General features: G+C 38.9%; 1 protein-coding gene across 1 annotated transcript in view; it reads left to right on the forward strand.

Annotated features, from left to right (window-relative positions):
• The first annotated feature begins 5,284 nt into the window (after positions 1-5,284).
• The window catches only part of CACNB2 (calcium channel, voltage-dependent, beta 2 subunit), a 61,652-nt gene continuing 49,087 nt past the window's right edge, over positions 5,285-17,849 (forward strand). Inside the window, exon 1 of the mRNA XM_009572544.1 lies at positions 5,285-5,378. Within this exon, the coding sequence (XP_009570839.1) occupies positions 5,285-5,378 (94 nt within the window). The remainder of the gene's footprint in view (positions 5,379-17,849) is intronic.

Here is a 17,849-nt window from a genome sequence, read left to right on the forward strand (position 1 = left end):
GAGCTAAAAATAGCTCTTGGCAATGTAAAACTGAGCAACATTTCACCCAAAAGATTCCTCTTGTTCTTTTCTTTTCCAGATGTATGAACATGCACAGGAGAAAAAAATCCACTTGAAAATCTGATTTATAGTCCTGCACGGACAGAATTTATTACAAGTTTTGCGTTATTTTTATGATGTTGCTTGGTTTGAAATTTCAGGAGACCAAGGAGAAGTTTAACTGCAATGTCATATGTGCTTGGAAAAACAGAATTTCAAACTTAACTTTTTATAAAAGAAATCAGGGTACAAGTACAGCTTAAGAGACATGTGAATGATAGAGTTGGTTCTTGTTGTATTTGCTTTATCTTTGCGTTTAGTACTTTGCTTTAAAAAGTATAGCTTTTTCAATAATTAGCCCACATTTCAACAAACAACATTTTTTCTGTACAACAGAAAAATCTAAGTATAACCCCAGTAAACTTTGGTTTTAGTTTATTTATTAGTTGTATTAATGAAAAATGAATGAATTTGCGAGTCTTGAATGTTGATGATTAGAATGAAGATATGAGAAATATGATACTAAAATGATTTGGCTGGATGCTCCTTGGACAACTTCAAAGCAAATAATTTGAGTTATGTGGAAAAGAACAGTGATTTAATTCCATCCATTCGTCAACCTGGGTTTACCTAACAAAATGCATTTTTTGAGGAGGCAAAAACCTTTGAGCTTTCTCTATTGTGACCTGTAGGAAAAATGAGCCAAATTTTACTTTTCACTTCTAAACACCAACATCTTTGATTTGAGGGGATTGATGTTTTGGGAATAGGTTAGTTGAATTATTACCAGGTTTTGACTCATAAGGCCATTATGGACAAACGGAAGCACTTATATGGAAAGCCAAGAATTTATTGTTAGTTTAATCAAAGAACTATTGTTATTCCAGTTTCAATAGTTTAAAATTATATGCAGTTAAAAGGATAGATACACAAACTTTCTAATATCCACCCCTTTTTTTCCCACGGCACCTCTGGGTCCTAAGGTTGGTGGCAGCTGTTGTGACTAGGGTGGGAGTGCAGTGAGTCATCAGCACCCTTTACCGGGAGGAGCACAGTGCTGATACTGGTGCTTTCTTCCTCCTCCATATAGGATCCATCTTGGGTTGTTCTTATCTGTTTGCTAGCATGCTTCGTGGCTTGCGCTTCTTTTGTTGCGCTGTAACTCCACATTACATGCAAAGGTGCTGTACATGTGCTGATACTGGTTCTTTGTTCTCTTTTTACCCCTAAGACTGGCTTTACCCACAGCTGCCAAGGTTGCGTTCATTTGATGGCCAGTCATAGGCCACCAGACAAGTTGCTTCTAGCCCTTGTGCCTCCAGGGTTGTTCAGGGCCTCTGCCTTCATCTCGTGCCTGTATTCCTCTCTGCTGCGTTTTATTGTAGGGTCACAGGCAGTCCACTCTGCATGGAATAATTATTCGTTATTACTGTTTATTAGTTGCAAAAATATATTTAATAGGCATTACACAACACAGTTGTACAAAGCTAAGCCAAAAGTAAAGCAAAGCGTGTAGCAGTTACCTGGACATCAGATAATTTCTGTTAGGAGCTAAATCAAGTCTGCAGGCAGGGGAAGACAAGACCTTCAGGCCTGTGGTATCAGTTGAACAGTAAGCCTGTGGCCTGTCACAAGGAACAGCAGCACTTTATTTCTTTGTCTCCAAGGCCTGTAGGGGATTGGTGTTTATATACTCCTTCACTTGCCACATGGCATTTCTCCCACCTTCTCCGGGGAGAAGATTAGCACAGATACCAGGCAGGCATCACGGTAGCACAGAGGTCTGAGGGGCTGGACAGAGTTTTAATCCAGTTAATCCTGACAGAGTCAGTAGGAGAAGGGAGAGAGGATGTGGCGAGTGCCCTTTGAGAGAGAGGAAGGAGAAAACCCCAAAGAACCTAAGAAAAGCAAAATGTGGGAGATCTGAGAAGCATAGTTTGTGATGAAGCAGCAATGAAGGGAAGGAAATAAGTAGGGAAAAAAGATCAGAGAAGTAAATGCAATTTCCCCAGTTGCAGACCTCGAGAAGTCACGAGCCAAACACTAAAAAGAATATCATTTATTAAGTGCACTCCCAAGTTTCTGAGCCTTTAGGCAAGGTTTGGGAAATATTTTCAAACCTTCTTTCGCAATTGTAAGGACCAGAATATTAGCTTTAATTTTTTTATTACTTTTTTTTTTAATGAAAGCTGAGATTGTATCTAAATCATAGAATTTTAAGACCATGGACTTTAAGAATAAGGACTAAATAATCCAAGACTTAAAAATTATGCATGTTGGCAACACTACTGCCTTGCTTTCACAAAGCGATTAGCTGATAGGGAGGGGATATGAGAAATGTGAACGTTTCTTATCGTTTCACCCTTGAAAACTGTCTCCTAGTGCATGCGGCCATCTGTATATCTCCTTCTGCATTTCAGATCTTCTTATCTGAATAACTTCAGCAAGTAACTTAGATACTCCAGCACGTTACTGACTTCATGAGTTCAAGGGTTCTGGGAATTAATGGAGACAGTAAAGATAATAGGTGAAATGTTATGTGATTAGTGACATTCAGAAAGATGATAGTATCTATTTCCATTTTGTGACAAAGGCTATAGATAGCTTTTCATTTATTTTTTCTTTCTGAAGTGAGTTTGTATCTCTGAAAACATTCTAGAAAACAACTTTAAAAGATGCAAATGCCTGGAAAGGAGACTTTAATTTACCAAGAAGGAAACCAGTTTTGTGGTGAGCAGCCTTAGTGCTGTCTGTCCAGTGACTGCACTGCCAGATTTGTGTGAAGAGCCTTACAGAAAAGCCATACAGCATCTAGATTTAGTCACTGCTGTCATATTTCTATATTTAATCAAGAGTTATTATAGAAATACTCCTTTTAAAGTAATACCAGTGTCACATGAGGATTATCTCAGAGGACTGTTTGTATCTCTTATGGTTATGACCTAAATTATCTATATTTAGAGCACATCACAGATCTTAATACCTGTGACTTCACAGTTTCTACTGTGAACCTCAAGGTTTAGTCAATCATGAATGCATGCAAGTAGCAATATAAGCTTCTTTATTGTGGCCTTTTAGACCGGTGCAATATTTTTCCATAGTAAAATGCTCCCGTTCTTTAAGCTGGTTACACATCAGAGGGAGAATAAAGACAAAACTGTTTGCCATGGTCTTAGTCTATGCATGCTCACTAGTTATCCTTGGTTTGTATTATTCTGGTAAGAATTTGTTATGTTAGTAATTTTGTATTTTTAAAGAAGAGACTTATCTTTTCTTCCTTGGAAGATGTATTATTGAGGATTTCTGTCTCACCAACTTCCCCTTTGAGGGGTTCTTCAATGCGATGTTCTTTGCCCTTGAAGTTGTATATGTGATTTCTTAATTACCCTTTGTGATGCTTAATCATTTTTTTGTCCAGGACTAATGTCAAATGGAAGGTAATTTATGATTATTGCATTAAAGTGATGGCCTTCGCAATTGATATGTTTTAGCATATTAGTTGCAAAGGTTACTAATGGAAATAGTAAAATTGAATGGAGGACAGTAACCCTGCTAAATTGGAATTGATTATATAGTCATATACTTGGATAGCTAATTGTAAATCAAGAATCTTGTATTAAATGCAAGATTGTTACTGGTGAATTAATGCAATGAAAAAAAGAGACTTTTCTGTTTTGAGCACTCTCATTTGATTATCACAACTTCATAAAACACATTTTTATTTTAAATTAACAATAGATATGATTTCAAAGCAGCTGGTGTATCACACTTTGAAAACAGTCAATGAGTTACTTATGTTCTTCTGTCATGATAGTACCTTAGAGGATACTTTACTATTGATTTTTACCCTATAGATTATTGTATCTTAATGAGTTGTACTTCCAGTTTTCTTGGAACTTTCTTAGGGATATTGAAATTGTCTGCCAGGATATGTCAGATGCAAAATTGAGCGTCTGATTCCTTACAGGTTTGGGTGAAACTACTTAAAGAATTAAAATTATGTTTGGTTTTGTCCCCCCCCCCGCCCCCAAAAGACAGAGAAGATTAACTATCTCTGAAATAGAATAACTTCTGAAAAGTGATTGTTATTATTTATTCTTATTCTTATGTAACTTAAGTAAAACTATTCTTATACTTTTCTAAAAGTCATTTGCTAATAAAAACCCATGACTCCCTAATACAAATCAATTTTTAAGCATCAGTTTTCAGTAGCAGCCTTTCCCATGCCAAACCATGGTTGGAGAGCAGCATCTCTGCTAACAGTTCTAGTGGAAATACCTGCTTAGTCTTAACCCTAAACAGTCTTATTGATTAAGATCCTGTACAGTATTTTCTCAAATAATTAAATAACGCACAAACTGTCTGTTCAATTTTGTATTTATCTGAGTTATACAAGAGGGTGAGAAGAGGAGTTTTGTGCCCAGTGTGGAGGCTTGAAGCCTCCCCAGAGGCTGAGCAGGCTGCAGCCTCCGGGAGCCCCTGCTGCGGGGACGCATTTGCAGAGCAGCACCAGCTGACAGACGTGCCACCCTGTCCCTTCGGGCAGGAGCTGGCTGTGCTCTAAGGATCTGGGCTCCCTCCCTTTGTCTCTGTAAGGGGATCATTTTCTTACAGGAAACTTATGCAACTTATCCACCTTGCCATTTCACAATAAATGAGCCCCATTAAGTTCAATAAGATTTTTATAACCTGCATTTTGGTCAAGAAAAATACAGTGTTTCCTCAGTTGTTATTACAGTTCATACTTGCATTTTTCACTTGAGTAATTTGTTGTCATGGTTTGCTGTGCCATTCAGTCTTCCTTGGACGTATGTGTGGAACATGGCCATGCTTCAATATACTTTAATAAGAATGTTTTGTCAGGTATTACCTTGCTGAAAGGGTGGTGTAAAACCAAGACTGATCCTGCTCATTTTAACTTGCCAGGGAATCACATTAACTTTCGTTCCCCTGCAAAGGTAGCAAGGAGGGTTCAGAAAGGTTGTTTAACATTGGCAGGATGTTCTAACACTGCAACCACGAAACTTAGCTCAAAAACTACTATTAGTTTCCATCCTCTCTGAAACCAGGGAGCTGGGAAGGAGCAGGAGTATGATACTGAACGGGAGGAGGCAGTCAGTGAGATTTCTGAGGAACAGGACTGCCAGAGGCAAAGAGAGCAGCTGGGTTGGAAAGGCTGAAGCTGGGCTGGGCAGTGGAGGGGGCTCACGTCCTTTCCCCACACAACCTGGCAGCCAGGGGAGCAATGGAGGTTTTGGCTGCTGCTTTGCCGTCGGAGGAATGGGGTCAGGACAGTGAAATCCAGGAGCCTGTTGGGAACTTCTCTAAGCTGCAAAAAGGTGAGGGCCAAGAGGATGCATGTAGTTAAAGCTGGAGAGCTCTTGGATGTCCTGTGGTGTGAAGGGCTACACTGTTCATTTTGAGGACGGGAACTGGTGAAGTGCATAGGAGTGGCAGATCGTCGCTGAACGGGTATATCTTCATTGCTATCTTCATTTATGTCTTCTGTCTGGGAGCACAGTTACCCTGTGTGCAAGTTGCCTGTAAAGGTGAACAGAAAAATCACACATCTTCTCTAGAATATGTTAAAACAAAAAAAAGGTATGTAAGTCACAGTTTTCTTACCATAATGTCAAGATATTGTCATATTGTCTGTTCAAAGAAGACCGTTTAGCCTGCACCTCAAAGACTCCAGTTACTTGTGGATGTTCTGACTTTCCTCTGTATGCAAAGGAATGGGTAGTGATTTCTAAGACTTGGAAGATTTTAGACCTTTCCTTCATATGCATTTCCCATCTACAGAAATGCCAGGTCTGGTTTAACATGGGAGTTTACTTTCCTGGCCTTTTGGCCTTTTTCTATTCTTGGGACTGGGTACAAGTTTTATTGTAATGAACTGAATTGTTTCTTCTTTAAAGTCAGGTATTGATAGCTTGGACTTCATTCACCCAGTGACGTATGTGTAAGATGAAGAAAGAAAAAAAATCAACACACCTGTGCCAGTGTGATCTAATAGAAGAGTTCCTTTATCATTTGAAATAAAAGAACAAGAAAGGTCAAATATTCAGAACACTTGAAACAGCTCATGAAATGCTGACGGGAGAGAAATGACAAGGCCAGGGGGTCTAGTGGTTTGTGAGGTTATGGGATGTGAAAGCCAGTCAGCTATCATTACCCTTTGGTTGACCACTTTGATATGGTGAACAAAAAGGTTAAAGGTTTCTTGTTGTTTGCTCCTTCCCTCTGCCTTCTGGGAACAGTGGCGTCCCTTTTCTTGGCTTGATCAGCAGTAATTTCCTGACCTTGTGAGGCATTTTCCCAGGAATTAAAGTCCCCTCCCTCTCTTCCCTCCCGTCCTGCATCCCATGGGATGGTGCTTCTCTTAGCAGTTTGACTAAATATCCCTCTCTGAGAAGAAGGATGTGTCTTCCAAGGTCTTTTCACTGGGGTGGCAGGATTTTCTCTTTCTAGAGAGGAAGTGATATTTATGATGGAGGATCTGCCAGGTGCTTGTGTCTGCTATGCTTTTAAAGGCTCTAAGCTTTTCCTAAGCCTCTCAAGGGTTACTGGGTCAGCTACGGCTTCTGCTTCCTGAGGAATTCATTGGTTGGTTTCAATGTTAATGATTCAAATCTGCTATAATGTATTAAGCCAGTGAAAGGCAGGGTGCTCTTTACTGCTTGCTTGTAACATAAGGCAGAAAAACACTCTCACAGGTTGCTTAAAAGAACACAGCTTTTTCACAGAATGTCTTGATATTACCTTTTGTCGTATTTAATACTTAACTAGATTTGTATTTAGGATAATAAATGTAGTTTGTAGACCCCGGATCCTTTTTCATACTGAATTTCTCTTTGTTGAGGTTGTCATGTTACTGTACTACCATCAAAACAAAGGAGTTCTCCAGCATACGGATTAAACGCTCTTTTTCTGTGACTTTGACTTTTGATTGCAAAGTGAGGTTGACATTTGTGCCTTAGTTGCACTGTTTACGCTTTTTTCACTTTTACCTGCTCACCTGTCATCACAAAACTTAAGAGAACTTACTGTGTATAGACTTCTACTTCCTCTATCAAATTTGTGTGAAAGACTGGAAACTTACAGGGTGTAGAGGTCATGGTGTGTGGGATGGCTGCACAGGCAAGCACCAGAGCACAGTCACACGCAGCCTCCAAGTATAATGCCGTGAGCCTCATTCCCTTGGGCACCCAGTGTAAAAGTCTCAGAAACACTTTTCCTTTGGTCTGCTGGTTTCCCATAATGCCAGTGTTTCTAAATGTCAGAAGCAAGGAAAAATACAGTCTTGATACAAAGACCAATATAAAACCAATATCTTCTTAGTCTTTCTGAATTCAGAAATGGCTAATTTGATCCTGTGCAGGAAAAAAAAAAAGAAAAAAAAGTGTGAGTAAATAGTGCTGGTGCTGGTAAAACAGAAAGGGTTGGGCTTTGGGGGATTTATGGGAACATTGAGTTACACGGGGAGAACACATTATACCAAGCTGGACTGCAAAAAAGGGGGAATAAAATTGTTACTTCCAACTTGAACTCTTTTGCCTTTGACTTGTTACATAAAATGAGAATAAATAAAAAGAATCAATTTACAGTTGTAACTGATGAGAAAAGTTACATGGTGTTTGTTTTGTACCTTCAATCGCGAAAATGCAAACAACTGGAATAGATAGGATTTATACTGGAAATTTATTTTTTTATTAGTTTTATACAACAAAAAACCCCAAATCGACACATAGGGTGGCAGACTTGCTGCCTGACCACCAACTCCTTCTGGCCCTGGGACAATAGCCAGGGCCAGTCCTGCCATTCAGGGCTGTGCTTTCCGGGATTCATGCCCACCTGACTGCCATGCTGCGGTTGGGGAGGTTGAGGGGCATGACAAAAACATCTAACTGAGGCCAGGCCACTGCCCATCAAAATGCCTCAGCTGCTTTGGTAGCTGCATTTCATTGTGACACAGAGTTTTTTAAGATTCTGGTCACTTACCAGATTTTTCTTCTTCTCTGTGACCCCTGGGTCTAACACATACACGTTTTAGCAAGAAGGTCTGCCAAGCTACGTAAAGCAGGCAGATAGTGAATGTTTTGCACTTTGGATATGCTTATGACCTTCCTTTAATGCTTGGCACAACAGTTGAAGGTGATGGGGGGGAAGTACAGAGGGAAAAGGAAGAGGGGGAATGAATTTTAAAAGCAATAGATTCTATCCTTACTGTACTGGCTGCTGTGCTTTTGCCGGTTGGGGAGAGCTCTGTAGTAATCACATCAGAGGTAAAGCTAAAGGCCAGATCTACTGCTACTTCTATGAATTTCCTCCATGAGCAGTGCTGTGATGCAGGGTGATACTAGCTTACGTGCTGGGGCTGCTTCCAGTAGCCCAGCGAGCTCGGTCAGCTGCTGCTCAAAGACAAGTGACAGAACAGCGTCCCATAAATTTATCTCCTAACACTCTCTTTCACAGCTTAAGCTGTCTCTCTTCTCTCTTCTTTGCCTTTTTATTTATTTATTTTTCCTCTGTGACAGTTTTATCAGTCCTCAGGGTGTTTTAAATGTCACATTTCTGGGGGGCGTGGTGGTGTAAAAAGCTTTGGATCAGCAAGTTCTAACACTTCCCTGCCTGGCCCCTGGACACCAAGTCATGGTTACCTGACGCTCCTATATTAGCTTCCCTGCTGCAGATTATCCTGAAACAAAATGCTCTCTGGAGTACTACCTTGTTCACATCTCTTGTCCTTTTCCCTGCTCATTTCTTGGGAGTCTGGGTGTTGAAATCACTGCACTGTCTGGTGGCTTTAGGATTGGGACCAGCCTGGGAATAGCAGATACCTGATGCTTTTCTCTCTGTGTCTTAGGTTTTGTGGGTTGAATCTTGGGGCAGGGCTGAATACTAACGTTAACTTCTTGGTAATGTCCTTTGGGTTCAGCAATCCAGGATGTCCTTTGGGTTCAGCAATCCAGGATGTTTGGCTATTTTTCTGGCTCTTCTGAGTTTCCATCTCTTGACATACTTCCCACTCTGTTTCTGTCTTTTTGTGACCTTTCTGCTCAGTTACACCTGCCACCATCGTGGTTGGCTTCATCATGCCTACAAACATGGGCAGTCTCCTTATTGTGAGGGATCAAGGAGGGCTTTATGGGCCACTTTTCCACACTTTCTGTGTCTCAATAAGTTGCTACCTGACCTGACCTACTACAGAGTGACATTCTCTCTCTGCGGGTTGCTCCCTGCGTGTCCCTGGAGGGGACTGTCTCTTTTCCTCACAGGGTCAGGGATCTTGGCCTGTGCTTCCCACCAAGGCATGTATCCTCCCACACCCGTGAGCCTGTGTGTCAGCCTCCCACGCGAGGCAGAGTGCTGTCCTTTACCTACAACCAACCTCAGTGCTGAAGCTTAATGTGCTACTTCTCAATAGCAACAGATGCCCAAGTGCTTCTACATTTTCTTCCCTTCCTTTCTTTGCTGTTTTCCCAGATGTTCCCATAAACTGTAACTGGATCTCCAAGTTACCTTCTTAGAGTTTTATTTGCCCAAAACTTAGTCAGTGGTACTCTGGGACTATTCCAGCACAGGCAGTACTTTCTGGTGTAAACTGTACTGGTGTGAACTATGTCCTCTGGAGACATGTTTAAATACAACTAGAGCCTTTTGTTTGACTACTGAAGCAGGACACCACTATTTCTCTCTACTCAGTTTCATACAGTGGACAAACCTTTTATATATTAAAGAAAAGTGTTAGTAGTAAATACTTTTTTATATCTGGGAAACAGCTTAGTGCCATTTGGGGCATCCAGAACCCTTGCATAAGATCCCTTCTTTTCCGTATCTTGTCTCCAAGCTGTCATACCACCTAGAAGTTAAGTCTCTCTGTCAATAAAGTCACTTATAGCATCTTTTGATCTGGGTTGTCTAAAGTGATGAACAATATCCAGGCGTTTGGCCTGTGTGCTGTCTCACTCCTCCCCAGAAGATAATGTACGACATTCACTAACTGAGATACCTGGGTTGCAGCTCCTTCCATCTCTCCTGGGTTTCTATTCTAGAGCTGCAGCCTCTGCATACTGTCATGGTCTGAACTGTGCAGTGGTTGCAGCAAATAGGCCATGGTCAGCTCTCCATGTAGGAGCAATCTGCCTGCACACAAGGGCTTGCCTCTCCTTACTGGTGACTCGGTTCTTTTGCCATGGTCCTGTCTTGTCCCTCTTACCACAGTGTCAGGAAAAAAACAAAAAAATTTCTTGCTGAAATCTGAGCCTGAAATCAGCTCAAAATTCCCTAAACTACTTAAAATTAGAACAACGAACTTCATGAAATTGAGAAAACTCGAAATGAGAAAGGTGACTTCTGCCCTGAGTTGGGTTGGTCTTTTCTTTAAGGCTTGTTTTCTGCCCAGCAACTTAGTAACTTTTTCTGTGAAATAAACCCCACCTTGTCTCTTTTAGGGGCCAAGAAAAAAAATCTTTCCTTCTGTCACTCTGGGTCTAGTCTTTTTTTATGCTTCTCTCCCTGCCTGCATATTGCCATTGTGAGCTGCGTATGAATGCTTTTATGAATTTTAATATGTAGCACTTAGATGCCACATTAATAAACACATGAGGAGTTCATAGAGTACCAGAAAAGGATAATTAACTAACCCAATATATGTATATAGAGCCTGTCTGTTTGCTTTGGGGACAAAAAGTAAGTAAAAAATAATTCCCTAGAGATATCTCTGTTCATAGAAAACAATAGTATGAGATATGCAAGAGAGAACAGATTAGCTGTGCTGGTGACTCCATGAAGTCCAGCATGAGTTTGACCAAGCCGGTGGAAGTAGTGAAATAGAGAGAGAGTTTGAGTGTTTTGTGAATGTTAAGTTTTACAGTCCATTGCCTGGTGGTTGATGTCATCCTTCTGTTTTTTTTTTTTCTTGTTCTTTTTTCTTTTTAAATATTTAAGTAGTGTTAAATGATTGCACTTTTGACATAATAGCTGGCAAAGACTGGAGATAAAGTCTAAAATTAAAGGAGTTTAATAAGATTAACATATTTCATTTTTTAAAATAAACTTATGTAAATGTGAAAGAGCTCACACAGTAAAATAAAATTAAGACTTAAAGGGATTTCAAGGCATTCCCAAGAAGTCTGTTCTTCTACATCAACTCAGGATGAGTTGTACCTAAGCAGTTCCTTATAGGTATTTGTGTAACTTATTCTTAAAACCTCTGGCAGTTAGAAAATAAGTGATGTTTCTGCGTTCTCCCTGCTGTTTTCTACACCTCTAATCATCATTGCTGTTCCTGTCCAAACCATTTCTCTTCTTCCTACACCCTCTTGAAGCGCCGTGCCTGAGATGGTGCAGCACGTGCTGGGTAAGGCCCCAGTCCCTCTTGAATCGTGTGGAAACACTGTTTTGGGCCTTGTGGGCTGTATTCTTGCCTGGTCATCTTCCATGGGGTACTGCCTTTCACACATGTATGACAGTCACTTCTAATTGTGATCCAGTTCTTAAATCCTGTCATTAGGACAACCATCGAGTCAGTTAAACACTTCTTACTGACGGAGTTGATGAGTGCTGTCTGGTCATCTGCAGCTTTCCTGATTAAATTGTGGTCTGTTTTTCATTTGGATCATTTTTCTGGTTTAGAAAGACAGTTTTGAAGTCTTCCTACTTTCTTCCATAGTTCTTTTAGTTTCTCCCAGTTTAGTGTCATTTGTAAATTTAAGAAGGACATTCTGTATCCCATCATCCAAATAGTTAATGGAAATACTGAGTGGTAATGGACAACGGATACAAAACTGCAGAAAATTGATTAATCCATCTTCCATATTTGATAGCAACCTACTGTTAACTTTTCCAATTCATTGTGCAATCCCCCTATTTCAGCAGTACTTTTAAAGCTTGCTTGTGAGACTATTAGAGGAGCAAAGCTCAGAGCATCAGTCAGTCCAGCAGAGAGAGGGTTCTCTGCTGTCCGTGTATTCTCCTATAGAAAGAAGTTAGAGCTGTGTGACATATTTTGTTATAGAGGTTTTCCTTGTTATCTTCTGCTTTCTCTGCATAAGCTTTTTATTTTAATTATATTTTTCTGGAAACTGAAGTTAGCTCGACTGTTCTTCCATTTGTCATAGTCCTTTTTCTCCCACTTACTATGGCTCAAAGTTTGCCAGAGCAAAATATGCTATAGCTGGAGTTTTATTAAACCTCTGTCTCACCTGTGCTTTTCTTTCTCTACTTTTAATTTTCACTCCATCATCATCAGGGTGTTTTTGGGGATTTTGGATTTTTTTTGTTTGTTCATTTGGGTTTTTGTTGGTTTTTTCCCCCCTTTGAATATGCAGTAATAGTGAACTTTTTAAAAATTGAAGACTGAACCAAATATACATGGTATTTCTGCTTTGTCATAGAGTCATAGGAACATAGAGTTTTAGATTTTTCCTTTGGGTGAGAGAACTCTTGTCTTGGTCTGCTTTTTACTATTAATATACATTAAAAGCAGGAGGAAAAATACTTTTAATATTGCTAACTAGTTGTATATAATTTTATACTGGTTTTTTTCCCCTATTTTTTGGTTCTATTGTATTCATATTAATTTCCCCTTTAGTAGTATTTCCTAAGTTTCAGGTTATGTACTTTCTATCTTTTTTCATATAGGTTAATTTGTGCTTGTGCCCTTAATATTATTTCACTGAGGACCTGTCACTTTCCTGAACTAATTTTTTCCTTGAGAACTGCTTCCCATGGGAAGCAGTTATACTTGCGAATATACTGAAAGTATATTAAAATCTGCTTTCCCAGAGACCATTGCATTCATTCTCTTGTTATCACTTTTTCCTCACTGTTGGTGAGTTTTTCCATTTCATGAGCACTGGTTTCTTTCCACTTTCATGTTCTTAAACAGTTTCTACCAATTGGTTAGAAGCAAACCTAGAAGAGCCCCTTTTATTTTGTTTTCCCTACTTGTGGTTTCCAGCACATTCAAAGGTGTTACTCTTATCCTGGTTGGCTCCATTCTCAGTAGATGTCTACATAGTTTAAATATTTAAGACAATGACCTATCTGTATATGATTGGTAATTATTCAAATAAAACCCTTATCACCTTCTCCAGGCTTGATTGCTTATAATGTCTGGGCCATTTCCCTTCCTTGGCTTTTTTGGTTTTCCTCCTTGATTTTATCCTTAAATCAGAGACTTTGAATGGTCTATCTCACAGTGCATTCTGAACCTTAGAGAAGGTCTACATTATTTGTTATGCTAGGCAACATCTTTCTTTTCCTTTCCAGAAAATGCTATCTCCTTCATGTAAATTCTAATTATGCAAATATTCACACAACTCTTTTTTGTTAATTAAGACATGATTTTTATTATGCAGTGGACTTCCAGTTCCTTTCAGTTACCATAATGGTGAGAATGCAAAGTGACAACAAAAAATTTCTGTAAATCGGTTAGTGATGTGTAAACAGATGAGTTAGTTGTCTTCAGTTTTTAACAAATGGAAGGATGCTGATTAATTAGGTACACAATCTGTATTGTTTCATGTGAAACCAACCTTTATAAACCCATAGTGATATCATGCACTATATTAAATAAGTGTTATTTTACAATGAATATTTTAAAACTTAAGCTAATATTGCGTTAAAGTAATATGAAAAATTACAAAGCTGCATAAAGTTAATATTGTGTTTATATTTATTAATTTTAAGTACTTTTTATTCCCATTGTGCAGAAAAGGATTCATTTTAGATGAAAACCAGTAAAACATGCTTTTGTCTTCCAATGTCTGACTCAAAAAATGAACAAACCCGTAAAAACAAGTACTAGAAATCTTGAATTTGATACCAATCAACCAATTTAAGAAGTTATTCACACTAGCAAAGAAGAGTATTTCTTTGGGATGAAATACAAATGTAAAACAAGATTAAAATATGTTATTTAAATAATACCTACTGATTTTATTTTGTCTCTCCATTCTCTATATCTTGTAAACAGGTTTTATTCACAAAAATAGAATGTTTTAACAGCATTGCAGCTTAATATTCTACTTTTAAGCTTCACTCCAGTTTCTTAATTTCTTCAAGTAAATATGGAAATAGAATATGGCTATTAATAAAATTCATTCAAATTCAAAAAATAAATAAAGAGCAGAGTTCTACCACCTGTTTTCCTGTATCCCCAGTATCACTTTGTGCATGCGAGTTATGCCATAACGGCCATTTCCAGCCTTCTGGTTGACTACCAGCAATTCAAAAAGGATTGCAGATCTCCTTGGAGTATAGCCATGGATTTTATATAATTTTGATACTAGAGGAAGGATACAGAATTTTAAAATTTTTCTTTTAGAAGCTTTAAAGTATGCAGAGTTTTAGTTGCTTGTTAGCAAACCATATTTGTTGTCCGCTAATTCTTTGTATTGCATGTAAATGGCATTGATGCACAAAGGGTGTTGAGGTAGGCTTACATGCACAAAGCTGTATCACCAGATCCATAGTTGATGACATACATCAATTCTTTATGGCGAAAGGTACTTTTGGGGAAAAATAAGAAAAAAACAGGGCAGAGAAAGAGAGGGAAAAAAGGTAAGGGAGGGCTCCCATTGGCCAGCTGGAGAAAGAAGTGATGGGGTTCCCTGATGAGCATCCTCTTCCTCCTCTGGGTGTTCTCCCCTCTACAGTATGTGGTGATGAGAAAGAAACTAAATTTTGAGTTTCTCTAATATAAACTAAGTCCTAAAAAATAAAGGGCAAGACAATTTGGGGGTAGGAGGGGAGAAGGGCTGATTCTCATGCCAGTGGCAGTCGCTTCGCAGGAGAACCTGTTGCAACAGGAGGTGAAGGCATGTAAAGCCCTGTGTAATGTTGAGCGTGTAAATGACAGCTGCTTATGAATAAGATGCTAGTATGTGTAATACCTGTTCTCTGTGGATAAAACAACTGTGTGTAGATAGGCAGCTGTATCATACAGGTTGCTCAGGTTGATTCCCTGGTAAGACTGAGCGCGGGCTGCTCCACTTGCTTTGGTTCAGCCTAAGGAACTACGTCCCTGCATACCCACGGAAATTCAGTCTACTGAGCCGAAGAAAGTAGAGTAAATTAAAAATGTCTAGAAACCCAAATTAGAATTCTTACCGCCACTTTGCATTTTGATGCCATGTCTCTTTTTCTTACAAAGAAAAAATTGTTATAATTCTGTGTCATTTTATTTCATGCTTTTGTAATAACTCTTGCTGCATCCAACCTGGAATTAAACCTTAGCAGTTCTACGCTATAATAAGAGTAAGGTTTATTGCCAGCCAGCTAGTGTTTCATCTGCTGGCTAGATGACTAGCTGTGGACCAGCTGTATAATATATTCTGTAAGGATATCATAATCACAGCACTTCACTCTTACATCTCATACACCCACCAGGAAACCTGTTTTATCTTGTGCTCCAAGCAAGGAATCCAAATGAGATGTCTTAAGGAAAAGTAAATAGAAGTATTAGGAAATATTAAAGAAAAGTAATTCCATTTCTAGCGCATTACTGTGAGAGAGTGTTTTTGGACAGGAATGGGATAAGAACTCTCATAAATCTTTAGGCCCTGATTATGGGCTGCTTTTGGCACGGCTCAGATGAAGAATGGCCCAAAACCTGGCTTTTAGCCACTCTTATGTTGGCTTCTCCCCTGCATGATTCTGCCTGGTTGCTGGCTTATGTCAGAGAAGCCCTGATGCTGCTCTAACTTAATTCTAAATCTTTGGAGGATTTTTCTGGCAAAAGTGATCTCCAGAACATATGGGCAAGGCCGCGACTCTTCCTATAGCGGGGCAGGATTACTGCAGTGCAACAGCAGCTTTGCTGGTGCTAAACCTCCCGGGAACAATTCCGTGCAAAAAGAAAGGGAAGCGATAAGTGCTCACTCTTCTCCCAGATGTGCACGGCCACAGTGATGGCCAGGCTGAGGACTCAAGATGTGCATTTCTGCCCGAAGGGCAAAAGGAGGATTGCAATAGATACAGGAGGATTATAATAGGTGAAGTTAGTGACATAGAATTTATTCTTCTTTTGTTTGTCATTCTGCCAAAATTAAGATGTTTTGCCTAATATTGTGTATGTTTTGTATCAGCTTCAGGTAAATTTTATTTAAAAAAAAAAAAAAAGAAAAATTTCAGATAAGACTACGTTTCTGATTAGCTTTGCTTTAAATAGCTCTACTTCCCAAGTCTCACAGTTCTGCTTTCAGCAAATATTTGAGAAGAGCACAGCCGAAGTGTGCCTCAACTCTAGTGCTACTCCTCTTACTTATATTAAACGATTTGCAGTCTGTTAATTCTGCAGCTGAAGTTGCAAGGAGTTTTTGACAGTGGATATAAAGATTTCAGTCATACTGATGGTGCGTGAAAATGTCAGCATGACACTAGAAATGTGTTACTTAAGGGATCTCTTTCTTGTTTGTTTTATTTAAACATAGAAAATTGCACATACATACACAAAATTAAACTAAAAAAAAACAAACTAAGTATGCGGTATCAGGTGCTCCAAAGCTAGAAAAGAAACGATTTAAGGTGGTTTATGCTAGCTTAACTTTCCTTCCTGTGCAGGTATATAATGCTATAGTCTTTACTGTATAGTCTGATTATATTTAACAGGTAGCTGTCGATTATTTTTTTTCTCCTTTCTTGTTCTCTTCCTTGCCTAATGTTGGATTTATTGCATATTAAGAAGAGAGGAGTATTCACTTCTCTAATGATTTCTTGATTTTGTGGGGCCTTGTGCAGAAGCTATCTGAATGTTGTGTGAGCATTGATTTGTCTTTGTAGTATCACAGCTGGGCAGCCAAGTCACAGATTGAGATCAAAAATTTCCATTAATGTTGAGTGTCAAATTTAAGAAACCTTTCATTCATAGCGCTGAGTTGTGGGTAGGATTTGGTATGCCTGGATAACTAGAGATTGGTGCTTTAGTTCCCTCCTTGGGGGAGAAAGAGAAGCAAAAGGTGATTCACGCCATTTTAAAAGAGGTAAATCATCCCGTAGAGACTGCTTGCCTTTCTCTGTTGAACTGGGTAAGCCTAACTCTCTGATGGCAAAAGTTAATCCATCAGAGGAGTATAGGATACCATAGGTAGCTCCTTGTGTTTCATACATTCTTGATCTAGTCCAAGGCGAGATCCATCCTGCATGCAAGTAAGTAATAGTACTGGAGTGGGGAAGAATATATGATTATAAAGTTAATGGTTGTACCGCAATACTGTACATAATGAGGGTTAAGTTAAAGATACCACTGTTCCTCTAAGTTAAAGGTACTTCCATTTCCACTTCTCCGAAGTCTGGGATGTTTAACTTTCAACTTTAATAAATGTTCTTTTACCACAGCTTTAAATGTATGTGCTATGTGTTATAATTTCTGTAATCTGTATCTAGGCTGTCAAGGAGATTTGCAGTAGAGATTCCATTTGAATTTATATATGAGAAGTATCTCAGATAGTGCAAGACCTACAGAAACAATAATACTCAGTTGAAGAGTAGGATAACATAAGCTTTGGCCATAAAATGTAATCACGTTAAAGGGGCAGGCACATTGAGTAAGATATAGTGTTGACCATGTGCTGAAATAACTTCTCAGTTTTTGTTCAGCATATTAGTTAAGAGCTAATATAACATTTGACTTTTCAAACTCTAAAATATCATCCTTGGAATATGTATTCATATAACTCCTGGAAATAGAGCAATCTAGCTACAAAACGTATGTTTCTAATAAAGGGAGAATTTTTCAGCATAGTTTCTTAAAAAAACACATGCTTAACAAATTATGTAAAAGTGACACATTTTAACAACATTAA

The sequence above is a fragment of the Fulmarus glacialis genome, unplaced genomic scaffold (genome assembly GCF_000690835.1).
Source record: "Fulmarus glacialis isolate BGI_N327 unplaced genomic scaffold, ASM69083v1 scaffold18352, whole genome shotgun sequence".
NCBI classification, from domain to species: domain Eukaryota; kingdom Metazoa; phylum Chordata; class Aves; order Procellariiformes; family Procellariidae; genus Fulmarus; species Fulmarus glacialis.